Source organism: Miniopterus schreibersii (assembly GCF_964146895.1).
Source record: "Miniopterus schreibersii genome assembly, chromosome: 1".
Taxonomy (NCBI): Eukaryota; Metazoa; Chordata; class Mammalia; order Chiroptera; family Miniopteridae; genus Miniopterus; species Miniopterus schreibersii.
Genome location: NC_138101.1, coordinates 86,670,548 through 86,691,231, shown reverse-complemented (window position 1 = coordinate 86,691,231; position 20,684 = coordinate 86,670,548). Strand labels below are relative to the sequence as shown.

The 20,684-nt window shown below is 34.1% G+C and overlaps 1 protein-coding gene across 4 annotated transcripts in view; it reads left to right on the top strand.

Moving 5' to 3' along the window:
* The window catches only part of STAM (signal transducing adaptor molecule), a 65,762-nt gene that overhangs the window by 17,712 nt on the left and 27,366 nt on the right, over window positions 1-20,684 (top strand). The window contains exons 2-5 of one of the 4 annotated variants that reach the window (XM_081152131.1): window positions 1,772-1,856; window positions 16,261-16,336; window positions 16,417-16,512; window positions 18,938-19,084. In XM_081152131.1, the coding sequence (XP_081008257.1) occupies window positions 1,772-1,856; window positions 16,261-16,336; window positions 16,417-16,512; window positions 18,938-19,084 (404 nt within the window). Of the gene's footprint in view, window positions 1-1,771; window positions 1,857-16,260; window positions 16,337-16,416; window positions 16,513-18,937; window positions 19,092-20,684 lie in introns of those variants that run through there. The other 3 variants (XM_081152134.1, XM_081152132.1, XM_081152133.1) reach the window with 3 other exon arrangements.

Genomic DNA, 20,684 nt, shown 5'->3' with positions numbered 1-20,684 from the left:
ACTGGAGAATGAATTTTTCACATGCTTATCAGATCAGGATCCCCTGCCACCCCTCAGGTGGAAGGTGGCCAGAGTGGATTGGAGTTGGATATTTCCTTTAGCTAGGTGGGTTAATCTCTGGTAAACCCTAGTCTGTTAGGTGCTGGTAAGTAGTTTCTCTTGAGAGTAGTGGGCCTTCTTAAGGAGAGAATGCTCTGGTCTCTTTCACAATGGTTACTGTTCTCCTCCCCCTGGCTGGAAAAACAAGGAAACTTTTCTCCTATAAAACTCACAAAGAAGTGTTGGGGCTTCCCTATGACTGGTCCCCTCTGGAGTTTTGGCTCTTAGACTTGTACGCACTTAGCTCCCAGCAGTTTGTTAGTTTAAATTTTCATGCCCTGGTACTGGTTTCTGGTGATGCTTCTGCTTATGGGTTTCTGCTCTTAAGTTATGATTCTGTGTATCCACCTGTTGGTGTTTCTGATTTTGGGAGCAGCAGTTTGCCCTGTGACCTCACTTTTGAGGCAGGTAAGAAAAGTTGTTAATTTTTCACTTTTGTAGTGCTTTACTTACTAGAATGGAGTGATGACTTCTAAGCCCCTTCCAAGCTAGACTGGAAACCAGAAGTTGATGCCTATGTCTCAAATATGTCCGATACCTCCTTGTCTAGAAAATCTTTGCTTTACCTTCAGGTAAAAAACCTTCACTCATTTTCTTAGGTGGAGGAGAGATGGTTGCTAGAGCCCTTGAATAAGGAAGGCAAAGTAGGAACCTGCCTACATTTCAAACAGCGTTAACCCATTACAACTAACTTTAAGTCTTCTTTATTCTTCACTCTCAATTGCAGACTTCCTTTTGCTACTGATACTTGAATTTTCTGAGAATTCAGTGGTGTAAAACAGGCTGGTTCTTATGCTTTTTTTCTTACTGCCAATATATGTTTCACCTTTCTTGGTCTTCTGTGTGAGTTATGTATCAACATTGTTATATAGCTTTTGAGGTATTGTTGCTGTTATTGCTTCCCATGTTTTCTATCTCTCGGTATCTTTAATTTGTCAAGTTTTTATTTAAGGGAAATATTCAGTTAAAGCTTGTTTTTCTTTTTTTAAAAAATATGTTTTTATTGATTGAAGGGAGAGGAAGGGAGAGGGAGGGAGAGATAAAAGCATCAATAGTAAGAGAGTCATTGATTGACTGCCTCCTGCACACACCCCCTCCTGGGGATCAAGTCTGCAACTGGGGGATGTGCCCTGACCAGGAATTGAACCTTGATCTCCTAGATCATAGGTCAACACTCAACCACTGAGCCATGCCAGCTGGGCAAAGCTTGCTTTTCTTTTGTTCAGTTTTTCCTTATCAGAACCCCAAATCAAAACTAGATAATTTAATTATCTGAAACATGTCATAGAGGTCTGTGCCCAGTCATGTTCCTTCACTAGCAAATAAAGCTAAGAATTATTCGATAATGAAAATTTCTTATTTTTGTCTTTCTATATATAGAAAGAGGTAGACCTGTATATAATTATTAAAAAGAAAAGAATGGCTTATTTTTTATACTAAGTAACAAGCGACTCGAATGTGAATGGGGAAAATAATTGTGATAGATAATAAAGGTACCCCTCCTTCCTTTTAAAAATGGACTTGAACATCTCATTAATCAGACTGTTGGCAATTATTATGATTTGTTGTTGATACTTGATTATACTACAGTTTGATGATTTGAATCTGATTATTTACCTTTTAAAGATTTTTAAAAAATAATATTTCTGCAATTTCTTTTTATAATATACAGAGAAAGCAACCAGTGAGATGAATACTGCTGAGGATTGGGGCCTCATTTTGGATATTTGTGATAAAGTCGGTCAGTCTCGCACTGGGTAAGTATTGCAAAGTTTCAAAGGATTTTTATTCATTTTTCCTTTTTATTAATATGAGTACAACAAAGATAAGGTAGAACATATTACAATTATAATTTATTTTAAAAGATAATGTTTTTCCTAGAAAGATTTGAAGACTCATCCTATTTAGGTTACTTCTTATAACCAGTTAGAGTAACACGGCTGGTAAAAATGTTGCTACTTCAATTAATCACTCTTTTTCTCCTGAAATCCAGCTTTTTTCACTGATTTTTCAAGTCATCATGGATTTCTCAGTTACAAAGTTTGATGGTCATTTCTGAGTTCTTTTCGTCTTTGTCACATCTGCAACATTCTACCCAGCTGATGAGTGATTACTGAAAGAGGCACTTTAGGGAAATAGAATCTTAAACTTTTTGGCATATGGGCCTTTGGGAAATACAGAGCTTCTAAATAGTGCAATGAGTGGATTAATTGGTATATAGATTAATGCTTTTCTTAATTCCTGGGCTAATAACGTCCAGCTATTGGCAGCCTTACTTAGGCCTTTATGCCCCACAAATGTTGGCTTATTCATGTACTTTCATGTGAAAAATGTTAGGGAGCACTGCTGCATTATACTGGGTTCTTCTGTTGGCGATCTTAACCTCTGATGTACCTTCTTTGGCTGTTCTTCTTTCCCTTCTAAATATAGTTTCTTAAACTTTCTTTGATCCATTTCCCCCCCCCCCCGTAATACATTTTTCTAATACTTTTTCTTTTGAAATCTGACAACTTCCAGTGATACATGTATTTTTCAGCTCTGATTTTTCTTAATTACTAGTTCTGTGGACACAGCATTATTTCTGGATAATCATACTGTATAGGCCTTAATCTTGCCATCCATAAACCTGACCTTGTGTCTCTTTTATCTTTAAACCTACTTTCCCTCCTTTGTTCCCTGCTTCTGTTAATGAAAAGATTATTCTCTTATTTTTACTTAAAACCTCAGTCACTGCCACATTTATGTTGTTACCCAGTTCTGTCAATCTGTCTCCATAATATCGCTCAGAATGTTGATGTTATAAAGTCTCCATGGCCAAACCAGGCTAGAGCAGTTTGTCTTCAAGTCCTTTTTATCCCTTCACTTTAGCCCTTTGAGGCCCCTACTGTATTCTGTCTGAGGTTCCCAAAAATGTTGCCTCCAAATGTGGCCTTATCCATCCCCTTTGTTGTCTTTATATTTAGTATACTAAGTCTTGTTCTTTCTGACCTTGTTAGTTCCTTAATATAATTGAAATTTGAGTAGCTACTGTGTGGTACATATCTATTCCTCTTTCTGTATTTCGATTGTCCCCTACCCCCTTTTTTATTTTTTACTTGAGACATTCTTTACTATGCCTAGATTTGTGAATTCACCTCTGGCATTTCTTTCCACTTCCATGTGGGTGCACCATTCTTTTCAACTCAAGCATTTTAGTTGTCAGTGCTTTTCTACCTTAGTTTAGTGCTGTCGGTCATTCTATTCCTTCAGTATGGAATATTTTCTTCTACCATTTCCTATCTCTGTGTCTCATATCCTCCCAGACCCAATATAGATACTATTTCTTCAGCAAAGCCTTTCCTTACCCCCTTCACTGAAAATCATATTATGGTCCTCTGAATCCTTAAAGCACCATACCAAAACTGTTCATATTTGTTTTGTCTTTTATGATAGTAATTTATATCCATTTAGTAGACTTAGATTTGTAGAATGAAAGGTCCATGAATTTTTGTTATACATAGGAAAGTAGCTTAGTGTTTGAGAGCATGGATTCTGGAGTGAGACTGCCTGGGTTCAAGTCCTAGCTCTTAACCCCTAACTACTCACATTGGTAAGTAACTGACCTTTCTAATTTGCTACATATGAAAATATTATCTTCATATGGGGCTTGTTTTGAGTATGAGACTTGTGTGTATGTGTATATATATATATATAGATAGATAGATAGATAGAGATATAGATAAATAGATATAGACATATATAAATATATTTTTATATATAGTGTTTATAATAGTACCTGGCACACGGTTAAATGGGTGCACCTCTGCTTCTTTTTGATTAAAGTCATATTTTGTGACAGTTTGTTGAGGAGTGGGTATCAACCTAGTTCCATCCCTATATATTTTGGAGATAAAACCTTTATCTAGCATTCCAGTTGCAGAGTTCCTCCTCTCTGTTTTTTTTACTCCCTTGGTTTTCTTTTTATTGTTACTCTGGTGTTCTTCATTTTGTAGATATTTTTTATAATTTGGTTAGTCGCGTGACATGAAAAGGCAAACTGCTTTTCATTACTAGAAATAGTCCATATTTTTCTAGTTAAAAAATAAATTTGTAATTCTTCTGAAATTCTGTATGATGTATAATAAAGATGAGATCAATTTGTTTTTCTTCATGTTAACATTATTATACTAATAACATTTGTTTTTCTTCTCCCTATTTTTCTTGTGATGAGAACTTTTAAGATCTACACTCTTAGCAACTTTCAAATATATAATACAGTATTATAACTATACTCACTGTGCCATACATTACATTCTCAGAAGTTATTTATCTTGTAACTAGAAGTTTGTACATTTTGACCACATTCACTCATTTTGCCCCTCTTTTCTCTGTTTCTATGAGTTGTTTATATTTCACATATCAGTGAGATCATACAGTATTTGTCTTTGTTGATTCATTTCACTTGGCATTAATGCCCTCAAGGTTCATCCATGTTGTCCACATATATTTAAAATATACTAATTTATAGCTTTAAAGAACTACTTTTTATTTTTATTTTTAAAAAATAAAGTACCAGTAGGTTTAGGTACATGCTCTTTTTAAAATTTTTTTTCAAATTTAGACAATGTTCCCTCTCTCAGTATAATGAGGGGTGGTTCTGTTTGTCCTTTTAGTCACTATTTTTTCCCTTCCTCTTTCCTTCTTTGTCTTTTTTCCTTCCACTTGTTTCCCCCTCTCTTGACAGTTATGGCTCTCTAGGTCCTTTAAATCCTCATTAATTATTTATTTGTATAAATGCAATATTTTTTTATAGCTTTTGTTAATAAAGAATTGTTTGAAAAGGATTATCTAATAATTGTGATACCATTCTAATATTATTGGAGCTTTTTTAAAAAAATGTCAAACCCTCAGTATTTATTCTTGTGTATGATTTCTCTTCAAGAATGTTTTACATAAGGATCAGGACCACATTTTGACTTTCATGGACACTTGGTACCTTTGCTTCCCTGGGTCCCTTTCTCTGTTAAAAATAAAAATATTTTATGATTGCATTGTTGTAAAGACAAATGTACATTAAAACATTATTGTGGGCCCCTAAAATTATTGTGAGCCCTAGGCATTGTATCAATGTGCCTAAGGATAGTATTACAGAATTGAGTTATATATTATCAGGTCAACTTAATAATAGACAGTTATTAAGGTTTTTTTTAGATGAGCAATAAACTATGGGATACTTAGGAGGAGTTTTCTAATATGTAATTTATTTGTTGGTTTATTTATTTTTATTGTAGTAAAGTATATGGAACAAATTTATCACTGTAACATTTTTAAGCATTTGGTATGTTCACGTTGTTGTGCGATCATCATAACCATCCATCTCCAGAACTTATTATCATCTCCAACTGATCTCTCTACCTATTAAACAGCTTTCCATTCTCCCTTCCCCCAGCACCTGAAAATTACTTATATAGTTTGTTTTTAATCTTTTAAATCATTTTATGGTTAGTGTATATGGAAAACTTATGGAGATCTATCTGGTTTATGTTATCTAGGAACCTAGATACACATGTTTAGATATGGGTTACTGATGGTAACATAAGAATATTGAACAATATTCAGTATTCTAGATACCTGGTGTGCTTTATAGAAGATTGAGATGTATAATTGGTGTGAGAGAGGAAGGGGGACATCAGTTTTCCTGAGACAAATTTAGACAGGGTAGGTTAATGTAGAGAGAAGTTATGGATTGGAATGCAATTCATAAGTTTATTTTTTTAGGCAGTAGTCTAGATTTTTTTTTTTTTTTTAAAGTATTACCATTTGGTATTAATCTGTAGTTTTATAAATATAGACCTATTTAAGAGGGCTGACTTAGGGATGGTGAAGGGAACTTTAGGAAAAACATTTCTCTTTTAGTAAGACTTTTTTTTATCTAAATGATTTGTAACCAGCAATATATTATAAAATTATTTAATGCATAAATACAATAATTTATTTTAATTTAAATCCTTCTTTCCTAAGGAAATAATATTTTTAAATCCTTTGGTCCCTCCTCCTCCCCCTCCCCCACTCTCCTCCTTAGACCCTTTTTGTTGTAGTCATCTGTTTTAGAATTCTGGTAGTTTGGAAAATATTCTCTAGTTTTAAGGGGGGAAAAAAGAGCCATTACGGTGAAATTTTCTTTAGTCAGAACTATGACTCAAAAACATGGCTCCTGGTGGTGGTTTTTGTTTGTTAATCCTCACCTGAGGATATTTTTCCCATTGATATTTTAGAGATAGTGGCGGGGGGGGGGGGGGGGGGGAGGGCGGCAGGGAGAGATAGAGAGAAACATGGATGTGAGAGAGACACATCGATTGGTTGCCTCCCGAATGTGCTTTGACTGGGGCAGGGATCCTATGCAACCTAGGTAGGTGCCCTTGTCCGGGAATCAAACCTGTGACTCTGGTGCACCGGCTGATGCTCTAACCACTGCGCAGTGCGGGCCAGGGCTCAGTGATGTTTTGAAAATCTCTCAATTCTTTGCCTCTTAAAAAAAATCTTACTACTGTTCTGTTCTTTAATTACATATATGTATGTGTGTGTGTATTTGTTATTTTAAAAAAATTTATAGTATTTTTATATAATAAATGCACTTTTTTGTTTTAAAAATAAATACATGTTCACATCGCTCAGACATTAAAACAATTTAAAAAGATGAACATTCATAAATATCCCTTTTTTCTCCCTCATCCTCTGTAGATAACCACTTTTGTTTCTCTTATATCTTTCCATTGTTTCTTTACACAGATATGAATATATTTTCCTTATTCATACACAATAGGCATATTGTATACACTATTCTACATTTGTAATTTCTTAATATTTCCTGTCAGACTTAGAAATATATATTTTTTACTGTCTCTCAGTATTAAATTTGTTGTAAAAATTGACAAATTTAGAAATAATTTTCTAGTTTAGCATCAGTTTTGATTAGTGACATATAGAATATTTAACATACTTTAATAATTATTAAAGTTATTCATTAATTTTAAATAATTGTCTAATTTTCAGGAAACCTAATAGATGTAATTCCTGTTTGTGTCATATAGGTTATAGGGTTTTTTAAAAGCCTGAAATGTTTGAATATACTGGACTTAAAGCCTTAGGAGCATTCTGAAAATATTTTTCTAACTGCCTAAGATATTCACATGATTTTTAGTGTGCAGTTCCAGTGTATGAGTAAGTACTGAGAAGTGCCTAGCCAATGAGGTCATATGGTGGACTGAAAAGTCTGTTTGTTTAGAATCAAGAGAACTTTCAGAAGGGTAGTACCAGTTTTCTTTAACACATCTCCACATAATAAAAATGCTTTTGTTAGTTTTGATTGATTTGTTTATATTATTTGTAAAAAATGTGAGCATAGGTATTGCTTCTCCACAACAAAGTTAAAATTAAAGTTTTGTAATTGACAGTGAGATTAATTTGTGCTATTATTTTATATTTTAACTCCTTGCTTAGGTTGACTGAAGGTGGAAAACATACCTTTTTTTTAACTTGGCTAAGGGATTTACTTAGGTTGTAAGTTTTGATTTATTCAAACAGAATTAGAAGGATAAAATAGTAGTCATTACTAACATTTTGTGAAAAGTATAAGCCTTTTGGAAAGAGTTTGTTAAAAATATTTTTCATTGGCTTTCTATTGCCCTGTCCTCGACTTGGGCTGTGACTTTTTCTGACAGTCAACTGGAAGTTGATAGACTACTGTATCCTGATTTTTTTAAGGAAAAACTAATCTTTGACCTAGACTTCTTCAAGTTAGAAGGGCAGAATCAGGGAGAGAAATAGTTTTCTTGCAGTATATATTTTATTATAATCGTATCTTCAATTTCCAGGCCTTAATTTTCAAAGTCTTTTAAGTCCTCTTTTAAGAATAATAGCCAACATTTATTGACTGCTTATTATTTGCCAGGTTTTTTCTCAGTCCCTTATAAATATTTTATGTAGTCATCAGAGCAGCTCTAAGTACTGTAGTTTTTCCAGTTTACAGATGGGAATCTGATCCAAATTTGGGATTCTTTAATGTAATTTAAATTAGAGGGAAATTAAGATGATGGATGAGGATTCAGGAGAAAGTGGGGATAGTAGCAGAAGCCACATTCCTGATTAGGGAATAAGATCTTATTAGATCTTTTTTTTCATCTTTGTTTGCCCTGGACAGTGATATTACTTTTGTATTTTAGTATGATTTTTAAAACACCATGTATTTTATAGATTGGGACCTATAGAATTCTAGCAACTGTAGAGATCATTTCATGGATAAGGAAATTAAAGTTTCCTTATTTTAATGTGACTTGTAGTAGTAGAGAGGCAAAATTAAAGTCAGATTTTTTACTCCCAGATTTATGTTTTTGCTCAGTTCTCTGTGCTGTGTCCTTCAGTGCCTATAGTGAACAGTTATTTGAAAGTTAAAATTATTACTAAGACATACCAATTTTATATTGAAAGTTTTAGTGATTCTTCTCTCTCTTATACATTATGTTGCATTACGTTTTGTTTGAAATATACCTTACTGTTATATAGTCTGGGAAATTCAGAATATCATCATACTCAATTTAAGTATGTGGTGACTGTTATCTATCCTTTCATAATTTTCATAGTATGTAGAAGTTTAGTTACCTTTCTTTTCTGATAAAGTCTTTTGGGATCATGAACTTTTTTTGTTTTTTGTAAATTTTTAATTTATTGGGGTGACATTGGTTAATAAAATTATATGGGCTTCAGGTGTACAATTTTATAATACATCATCTGTACATTGTATTGTGTGTTCACCACCCTACGTCAAGTCTCCTTCCATCACCATTTATCTCACCTTTACTTTCTCCTACCTCCTACCACCCTCCTTTCCTTCTGATAGTTACCATAGTGGTGTGAGTCTATGAGGGGTTTTTTTGTTTTATTTTAATTTTAATTTTTTGCTTAATCCCTTCACCTTTTTTCACCCAGCCCCCAACCACACCCTCCCTCTGACAGCTGTTAGTCTATTTTCTCTGTATTTATGAGTCTGTGTCTGTTTTGTTTATTTATTTTGTTCGTTAGATTCCACATATAAGTGAAATCATATGGTATTTGTCTTTCTCTGACTGGCTTATTTCAGTTACTATAATACTCTCCAGGTCCATCCATGCTTTTGAAAAAGGTAAGATTTCCTCTTCTTTTATGGCTGAGTAGCAGTCTATTGTGTGAATTTACCACAGCTTTTTTATTCACTCATCTACTGATGGGCACTTGGGATGCTTCCAAATCTTGGCTATTGTAAATAATGCTGCAGTGAACATAGGGCTGCCTATTTTTTTTCGAATTAGTGTTTCGAAATTCTTTGGATATATTCCTGGAAATGGAATCGCTGGGTTCTTTAAATAGCCAAATAACATTGTCTATTATATTCATGTCCCACCACTCATCATACAAGAAATACCTACTGTATTTGAGAATTTGATATTTGTACTCAGTGTTTCCCCCTTTTCCCCCTTATGTTGTGTAGACTGTATTTTATGTAATGTGTATTACAAATCAAATACACATTTTGAATGTTAGTGAATATACAGCTATTATTCATTCCAGTTCTGATTTCTTTCACATTTTATATTAGAGTTCCCTTACAGTTATATACATATATATGTATTGACTTCATTCAGCAAAGATTTGAGTTCCCATATCACAGTGTGTGCCTGCTAGGCACTATATACTAAGTATAAGTATAAAAGACCTATAAAAGCTATGCATACACATTATTCTCCCTCCCTCCACAATATAGATACACTTACGGGCGGTGGGCAAAAGTGGGTTTACAGTTTGTATGGAAAAAGACATGCAGGTTATAATTATTACAATAGCTTTTATTAACTGTTTCACATACTCAAAACAGTAAACCTACTTTTGTCCACCCCTGTATATTCTTGAATGGTAAGTTGTAGTAAAGCACTTTCTATAGCATGTCAGATGAAAATGTAAAATTTAAATCGCTTTAAAATAGCTTTGAAAATTAAAGTTGTAAAAGTAACTTGACAGAACAATAAGATATGTTTGTGCTTTCTAGAACTAACATTGTTGACTGTCTCTAAGTCCCTGGCACCATTCTAATATTGTAATAGCATATTGATAAGCATAAGAATTCCCTATTACAAATGAGGTCTGTCAATCTACAAATCTTTTTCTACTGTACCACAGTACTGCTTTTGTCTAACAGTGGTTCTCAGCCCTGGCAGTATTGCTCTATTAGGGATGGTTTTGGTGGTTACACTGATGGGGTTACTACTGACATTGATTGGGCAGGGACCCAGGTGTGTGATACGCCAGATAGTCTTACTCTACAAATAATTTTTCTGTCCTGAACACCCAGGCGTGCTCCTGTTTAGAAACATATTACTAGTGTCTTTATACATTTTAAGTTCTATTTCATAGGTAATTAGAACTATGTGAGCACATTCATTAACTGAGCTTAATATTATTATTGCTATTAATATATATTTTACTGTTTTTCTTTTATATTTGCAATACTTTAAGGAAAATGTCCTTTTATTCTTTTTTAGGGCCCCATGAGGGAGATAATGAAGAGATTGTACCCTTATTTTGAGAAGTTGATGGCTCTAGAATCATTGATTGATTTAGTAATAGATGCAATAATTAGAATTTAAATTTACTGTCTTTCAATGGTAATAATTTCCTTAAGAGTATAAAATAACCTTTTTATCATAGCTTAACTTATTATTTTTATGATACAAAAGTACTTTTCAAATGGGATGTAGAGACATAATTTGAAATAATTAGAAAAAGCTTTATAAAGCATAAGATGCCACAAAATCTTGACTTCTTTATCTAACAAAGTTATTAAATATTTTTGGCTTTCTCCTTATATATTAATGGAAGGACCTTTTCAGGTAATCTCACTAACTGGTGACTATGGACTAATGTGGAGCTATCTATCTGTCATAACTACACAACATCATAGATGTAAGTGGATAGACATTTATAAATAATGTGTGGTGACAATTTTGGAAATTTACTTGGAGCTATTCTCAAAGAGATTTGAAATTTCATTATTATTTGAAAAGAGAATTGTAGGATTGCAAAATTAGTTTTAAGTTTTCCTTGATCCTCTGACAATAGATTTGAGCTATATCATATGCATATTTAACTTATTGAATTTAACTGTATTCTTTTACAGCCCCTCAAGTGTTACTTGTCCTAAGAACTTGTCCCTGCTTTTCATTTAGTGAACAGCTTATATGTGCTGTTTCACAATTTTAGTTCCCATTTCTCTTAAAGACTGTGAATGTCTCACTGAGTGCGAGTCTTGCTCAGAGTAAGCATGTTTTAAACAACATGGCCCTATATGCAAGCTAACTTCTTCACCTGGTGCTAAAAGTAAGTTTGCTTCAGTAATTGAGGAAAGATTGCCTGTATTGAGCATATTTGAGAGATGACAGAGTATTTTCTTCAAAAGGTAACCCCTTAATCAAGAACAGTTGATGAACTGCAGTATTCCCATTATAACCTTGATTTTGCAAACAAACCCCTGGAATGGTACTATTCCATTACATTTTACAATGGTGTGATTTATGCTATTGTCCTTTATCACATGGAAGAAAAACAGTTATTTTGGGGTTGGGAAATTGGGAGAGATAAGAGAGAATTCTCCTTTCCTGTTTTTTTCTTTGTTCGTTTGGTGGTGGTGTTTTTTTACCTCTATCTTCTTGTTTTCCCATCTAATGGTAAGGGAAAGAGAGGCTACGTCTTACAAAAAGTTTTAAAATATCAAAATGTGGTTTTGAGAAGTTTTTGAGAGAGATGAATTTGGTTACCCTTACAAAGGTAGGTGATAGAAACCATTGTAGCCTCCTAAATGCACATGCAGATTTTATTGTAGCATGTATTTTTACAAAATACTTCATTTGTGTTTATTATTCCCTCACATCCTGTGTTCCTTCCAGTACTACTTATTGTGCATTTTTCCCTTATGGTCTTACTATAATTCTGAGAAATACATTTTATGAAAGTATGTATATTTTTCACGTAGAAAACAAGCTCAGTGGAAGACATGCAGAAATTGGTAACAAATAGCTTTATAAGGGAGAATATTTAATTCTAAATAATAATTACTGTACAACAGTGAAAAGTACAAAATATATTTTCTATAGCTCAACAGCTTCTTATTGAGCATCAACCATGTGGACAGTACTATTCTAGGCAACGTGCAGAATGAGAGTGTATTATCTTCAGTCACTGGAGAGCAACAATAGTTGCTAAATAATTCTTATTTTTCTCTCAAATTTCAGTTGAGAATTTATTATGTGGCCTGGCTAGGGAGTAAGGAACCCAGGATGAACAGTGTAGCCCTGGACCATGTCTTTAGGAACTCTCAAGATGGGGGAGATAAACAGTTAAGGAAATTTTACTTAAAAAGGAAGATGAAAAATAATTCTAAATAACACAAGTTAGTACTGTTTAAAGCTGACATCTTTCAGCCCACTTTGTTAGAGGCTATTCTGTTGCTACATAACAAACCATGCTAAGACTTAGTGGCCTAAAAGAGCAATCTATTATCTTCTCAGTTCTGTGAATTAATTAAGATCTGGGCACTACTTACTTGGGGTTTTCATGAAGTTGCAGTCAGATAGTGGCTGGAACTGGAGTCATCTGAAGGCCTAACTGGGATGGATGCTCAAAATGGCTGGTAGTTGATGGCTGGCTATCAGCTAGGACCTCAGCTAGGGCTATCCACTGCGTGTGGCTTGAGTTTCTCACAGAAAGGTGGCTGGGTTCCCAGAGGGAACATCCTAAGAGCAAATGTTTTAAGAGACCTAGGTATATAATCTGCATGGCTTCTTATGAACTGTACATCTCAGAACATCACTTCTTTTAAATTCAGTTGGTCAAGCAGGTCACTGAGTTCAGCCCAGAGTCAAGGTGAGGGTTAGACATTACCTATTGATTCCTGAAAAGTCTGTTTTCTGTCTCATCTACAATTTGAGAAGAAGGCCAGTAGAAGCCACAACTATGTGAAAGTACTGCCCTCTTTCCCCCTCAACCTCATGAACTAACTACATGACCCAGGTTTATGCATAAAAAGATGGTTTTGTGGATGAACAGTTTTGGCTGGGGTTTCCCATACATCCAGTGTGCCTTGGAAAATTCCAGTTATGTCTGCTGTTCCTGTACTATATTCACTTGGCACTCCCTTTCACTCTCAAAAGGATACTTGATTAGATGATAAACTACAGATACTGTGTATGTGGTCAACTTTCTTTTGTCATTCAGAGGTTAATAATCATAATATACCTACTTTAAATTCACTTATTAACTCTTAAACCTTTTTTAAAACAGTACTTTAATAATAATTTTTCAGTAAATTGTAGGATTTAATAATCAAAATATAACAAGTCACACCTGTGGTTTTTTATCGTCTTGTGGAAATACTGAAAAACTGAATTGAAAAAAAAAAAATGCACAAAAGAGAATGAGATAGTATCAAATTTTTGTGGGTCACTTGTATTGTTGAATACTGCCAGTTTTATACACAATTCCAAAGTGAGTTTTTTAAGCTTATAGTTTAAATGATACTGCTGTGTTGACATACATAAAGTGTTCATCAGCATTTGTAAGCATTTTGATTGGCTTTGCAGCCCTATCCTTTTTATGGTGTAATAGCCAACTTTGTTTTGGTGCCAGAGATATCTTTTGCCTTAGTTTTAAAAATAGCTATGGTAAAATATCCAAACAATATAGAAATGAATGAAATACAAAGTAAAAGTTCCCTTTCAGAGCCCCTTTCTCGACTCCCCTTTACAAAATCATCACAACTTTAGATTTTCTTACTTTAAAAAAAGTGGTTTACAACCAATACACCAGAAATTTTATTTAAAACTTTGGTGGTAGCCCTGGCCAGGTTGCTCAGTTAGAACGTTGGATCCCGTACACCAAAAGATTGCTGGTCCAATTCGTGATTTGGGCACATGCCTAGGTTGTGTGTTTCATCCCCAATCTGGGTACATTTGGGAGGCAGCCATCCATGTTTCTCACATCCATGTGTTGTCATTGTGTTTGTGTGTGCTTCCCCCCCCCCCCCCGCCTTCCTCTCTCTCTCAAATCAATAAGCATATTCTCCAATAAGGATTGGAAAAAAAAAAAACCTTAAAAAATTGGTAGTAAAGCAAGTATAAAGGATTACTTTCTAAAAATGTTCATTCACTAAGCTAAATTATCATTGGATCTTTAATTTTAATGGTTTTAATTTTGCTATTTGGATAATTCTTTTTATATATGGCTTTTACTAGTGCTTTGAAATGCTGGTTTTGTGTTTTTATATCAACATGGTTTTTATAACTGCAAAAATTAGCATGGGGCCACAGATTCTGGCTCCTAAAATAAGTCCAACTGTTAAAAAGGCAAAATGTTATATATATATATAATGTCTTCAGTCTAATGGTGCTATCAGATACTTTTAATATTATGCAAAATCAGTAGAAAAAGAGCTTTAGAATTGTTAATAGTTGAATGCTTGACACATAATGGGTAGTCAATAAATATTACTTCTTTTGTTTATGTTTTTCTCTTACCCCATGCTCTTGAAGTGGAAACTTCCCAACAGGCAATGAAACATCCTTAGAAACAGATATCCTATTTTTTATCCAAATTTTTCTCTGTTAAGAATTTCCCCCCCTCTTTACCATGATGCTTGGTAATGTTTTTTCCATTCTTAAAGAACTTTCCTAGGATAATTATTCTTACTGGCCAAATTTTCCAGGGCTCATTAGAATCCAGTTCACTTGATAATGTTTTTCCTTTTGTGTGTGTGATTATATTTACATACTTATTTCACATACCGTAAAATCCATCAATTCATTAGTTTTTAATGTAGTCAGATGTTTGTTCAACTGTCACCACTGTCTAATTTCAAAACATTTGTCACCCCAAAAATAAACCCTTAACGCTTTCTTCCTCAACCCTCCTCAGCCCCAGAAGCCAGTAATTTACTTCCTATCAGTACAGTCTTACCTATTCTAGGCATTTCGTGTAAATGGAATCAAACAGTATGTGGTTTTTGTGACCAGCTTCTTTCACTTAGTATGTTTTCAAGGTTTATCTTCGTTGTAGTATGTATCGGTACTTCTCTTTTTTTCTTTTTTTCATTTTATTTATTGTGGCACAATACAAGTAACATGAAATTTACTATTTTAACCATTTTTAGGTGTGCAATTCGGTGGCATTCAGTACATTTACCGAGTTGTGCAGCTATCACATCCAAAACCTTTTTATCATCCCAAACTCTGTATACACTGTAAAGAACTCTTTATTCCCCCTCCTCCTAGCCACTGATGACTTCTCTTTTACTTTCTGTCTCTAATTATATGCCTGTTTTAGTTACTTCACGTAAGTGAAGTCATACATTTGTCGTTTTGTGTTTGGCTCTTCAACACATAGATCTCACTTTTGCCCACCTTGTGGTGCCTGGGTTTTCCCACAGCAAATTGAAATGAACCCTTATGCTGGTATATAGAACTCTTTCTTCATATAGTTCCTTCTACTCTGTCCTTCAAATTTTAGCTCCCTCAGCCTTTTGAATTCTGATTTCTGTCCTCTCAACTCAGTGAGATACTGTTCTCTTCTTGGGATCACCTTCTCTGCACTGAGATCCAGAAACTGTCTTTAGACAGAAAGCCTATATTGATATCTGGACAGTGCCTCTAGGTAGAAGTTGAGGCAGAGGTCTGGCTTATCTAATTTGTATTCCTTCTTAGAGATCATCATTATGCACTGTCTGTGGTCTTGTGTACTAAACAGTTACCTCAGTGTATGTTTTACATATATTTTTCTTTTTTTGTAATTGTTTATAGCAGGAGTGTAAGTCTGGTTCCAGTTATTCCATCATGACTGGAAGTGGAAGTCTTGTTTTACCATTTTATTTTCAAAACTTTTTTCACTCAAAATTAGCCTACAGTGCCTAACCTATGATTGCTAAGGAAAAGAGTTTGTTAATCTTGTTTGAAAATGTAAAGGAACTTGTCAGCATACAATTTTTCAATTGTGTCATTAATAAAAATTAAACTTCTTTACCATAGTCTCCCTATTGCCTAGTATAGTTGTGGGGGGAGGGGCGGCTGGATGTACTACTAATTGATTGTTACATTTCTCATATTTTAGACCTAAAGATTGTCTTCGGTCTATTATGAGGAGGGTGAACCATAAAGATCCTCATGTTGCTATGCAAGCTCTGACTGTGAGTGATTTGATTCTAGGTTCTATCACAAAATTACCTGCTGAAATTGAGCCCTTTTAACTTGGGAATTTTGCTTTTAGCTTCTAGGAGCATGTGTATCAAACTGTGGCAAAATTTTTCATTTAGAAGTATGTTCAAGAGATTTTGCTAGTGAAGTAAGCAACGTATTAAATAAGGTAAGGAACATTATTCCCAGAAATGAATTCAGACAGTGATTTTTCTTTATGTATTTTATTGTTCAGTTCCCTACATTTTAAATCACAGAGGACTAGTCTGTGCCTTTTTTTTTTTTTAACTCTTTCTTGCCTATGTCTATCCAATATATAAGTAAATGTTACATTTTGCTGAAGAAACAACACTTTTATAACTTTAAGAGTTGGTTTTTTCAAGCCAAATTAGAATATATTTAACCTTTTTTTTCTTTATCATTCCTTTCATCTGGTAAGTAAATGTGTGTATTTCTCTGATTAAATAATACCAGTCAGTTTTTAGGCACAGTTTTTGTTACCACATAATTATTTTGTAGCCACAGATTTATTTTCCCAATGTAGAAGTATTCAGAAGTACTCCAAAAATATGGCACTGTTGAGTTTCATCTTGATATGAATAAGGCCACTACTTGACCATCACAGGATTTTAATACTGTATATCTACTTAACTATAGAATAAAGAATTCAAATCCTGCAATTTTAAGACTTTAAAAAATTTAAGTTACTAAGTAATATGAGAGTTTTCCCAGTAAAAATCTGTGCATTCTAGAGGCAATTATTTCTGTCTTCTTTTCTGGTGGGTGGGAGGATGTATTATATCTCAAGAAAGCATTTTTAAGTGTTAAAAGGGAAAATGCCTTTATTGGAAAAATAAGTGTTTTCAGGTTTTTCATAGAAAACAGTACAGAAATAAGAACTTAAAATTCTGTACTTCTTTTCAAACATGATTATGTGATAATTTTTTTCCTGTTCTGCTTTATTAAGTTATACTTAGACATTTTCTATTAATTAATAACCATTCTTTCTTTTTTTCTAATCCTCACCCAACGATATGTTTTTATTGGTTTTTAGAGAGAGAAAAAAAGGAGGGGCATCAATGTGAGAGAGAAATATAGATCGGTTGCCTCACATACCCCGACTAGGGATCAAACCCAAATCTAGGTATGTACCCTGACCGGGAATCAGACCCGCAAACTTTAAGTATATGGGATGATGCTCCAACCAACTGAGCCACCTGGCCAGGGCAGTAACCATTCTTAGAATGTCCTGAATATCCATCGAAACATACCACTGTTTATGAAGAGACTATTATGTTTTCTCTAATTTAATTGAAGATGTGGTACTCAAACTTCTACTTAGTAGCATGAACAAATATTTTGAAAAACAGCTACTTATAGGAGAAAGGACTTCTCTTTCCAAATGTTTTGTTTGTTTATTTATTTAATAAGAGAATCTTTATTTGGAAAATCACAGAGGTAGAAGTAATTCATAGAAGAAATGGGCTTAGGAAACAAACTGAACTACCAAGCATAACAGAGATAGATTCATAGATAGAGAGCAGGCAGATAGCTCTGGTTGGGGAGTGTGGGGTGTGGATTGAGAAAAAAAAAACACCAAAAAACTCATGGACATGGACAACAATGTGGTGATTGTGGGGAGCAGAGTGGGAGCAGGGGGGAGGTGGAAAGGGGCATAGAGGGGATACATGATGATGGAAAAATAAAGTAAAATAAATAAAAAAGGAAACAGGTATAGAAACGAAGGAAAGGTCCTTAGAGCTTAGAAATGAGGAAGGTAGAGGTGAGGTGCCTTAGGGGAGGGGAAAGCGAAAGGCACAAGCATGCTCTTGGGTGAGCCCCAAATGTTTTAGAATAAACATACTGGTTTTATACTTTAGGTGAGGTATTATTTTGTAGAAATAAAGTTTCCAAGGATAACTACATGCAGTGGGCCTCAACTCAGACTTTAACTAATTAAGCAGCTTGGAAAAAAACACATAAACACATTAAAAATCAGGAATTAGGAATAAAGGAAGTGCGCCACTTATTGTTTCTAACTTTTTATAATATTGGTTTGCAAAAAGCAAAACAAACTACCTTCTTTCTCTTCCTGATATACAAAGCTGTGTTAGTTTTAAAATACTCTGAAAAGTTCTGTCTTTCTGACCTCCAAAATAGGTTATTACCTATTTAATCTGTTTGAATTTCATGTGAGGTGTTTAAGAAGGTATCTTTTCTTGTTTTTTCATAGTGTGAAAATAAAATTAGTTTATTTTTAATAACCACCTATAGTTTCTTATGTATTGTCCATAGGGTTAATTTGTGATTTAGAAAGAGAACTACAACACTTCATAATTTTTATATTTAAGGTATCTACATTAAATCATTGGCCGGGAAATTAATATTTTATTTATTTATTTTTTTTGGTATGAAAACTTTAATGAAAACATTAATCACACAAAACTTAAATAACAAAACCATTTAAAATGACTTACAATTCAAGCATATTTGGCTTACTGATCTTTTTCTATCAACTGATTATTTCCAGGTATATTTCTCTATCAGCTGATTATTTACAGATAAAATCTTATTAATTTTTTCTCTATTTTTAGGGTCATCCTAAAGTATGTGAAAAATTAAAAGCCCTCATGGTTGAATGGACAGATGAATTTAAGAATGATCCACAGCTTAGTCTAATATCGGCAATGATTAAGAACCTTAAGGAACAAGGAGTTACGTTTCCAGCGGTTGGTTCTCAGGTATTTTGTATAGTTGTGTGTGTGCTACAATTTATTTTTCTAAAGTAGCTGTGTTTATTTTAATTCCCCCCCCCCTCCAAACCCAGGTAGTTTTTATTACTTCAAAGGAATTTTTGTTAATAGTAATAATCTTGCATTTAGAGGTGCCATAAAAATATAGTGGAATATTAATGTGTTCCAACTTCTACTTCCCCACTGTTTCTCCTTTTTTATAAATGAACTTGCTTTAACATTTTGCAATTAAAAAATTTTTTAATTTAGTTTTAATAATATAGACAAAATTATTATATCAAGTAACAGCCTTGTTAAATGCTCTTATGATGTAAGAAAGCGGGATAGCTTTAAAATTTAAGGATGAGTTTAGAGGTTCTTTTGATTATGAAATTTATGAATACCTGTATTAAAAGTAGGAAGGAGATACAAGTGAGTCAGTGGGAAGAGAAGCACCTGAAGCATTTCTTCCCTTAATAAAAACTGACGAGTTGCCTTCACCTTTTCCCTTTCTTCTAATAAATATGACTGACAGAAAGGCTTAACTTTCCTTTTCAAAAAGAAAAGTATGTAATGAGACCGATCTCTAATTTGTCATATTAAAAATGAAAGGGGCCCAGCTGGGTAGCTCAGTTGGTTGGAGTGTTTTCCCCGTACACAAAAAAGGTTTCGGGTTTCATTCCCAGTCAGAGCACATACTTAGGTTGTGGGTTCCATCCCTGGTTGGGACGAGTATGGGAGGCAACTGATCCATCTTTCTCTCTCACATTCCTCTCCTTCTCTCTCTCTCCCCTCCCCTCTCTCCCCTCCCCTCCCTTTCTCCCTCCCTCCCTCCCTTTCTCCCTCTTCCTCCATCCCTCTTCCTCCCTCTCTCTCCCTTTCCAAAATCAATAAACATATCCTCATGTATATCTATCTGTTTTATTCTTTTTCTACTCTAAGTAACCATCCTTTAGGATGTCCCACTAATCAAGGGGGTTTAAAATGTAAGGATTGGAGTAAAATATACTGAGTGGTACAAAAGCATGAGCAGAAAACTGAGCTGTGGAGGGCTCAAGTTCAGGGTTGTGACCACCTCAGGGAATCATGAGGTGATTCATCCAGACTTTTCTAGGCTTTCTTCCCAAGGCATATCTAGTTTATCTGTGTACTCTTGAACTGTAAAAAACCAGAAATATACTTAGGAGAGGAAGGAAGGATATTTTTCTTCTTACTTGAAAAAAGTTGGCTTTTGAATAGTTTTACAATGATAAATTATATCTTTTAGAAGTATTCATTCATAATTGACAGCTGGCTTTTACTATTCTCAGAATAATTTCTAAAACTGTATAATTAAGGAATCGTTTTATGCAAAATAATCCAAGAGTCTTACAAGTTTATTGACAATAGAAGCAATGTGTAATTATCAAAGTAGATTCACTACGGAGAACCAAAGTGTAGACGCAATTTCTTTGCCTCAAGAACCTAGTCTAGAGCTTGTTACTGAAAATGTGGTTCATTGCCCATCATCATCAGTATCACCTGGAAGCTTGTTAGAAATGCAGCATCTCATGTCCCACTCCAGACTCATGGATTTATTATCTTCATTTTAACAAGGTCCCCAGATGAT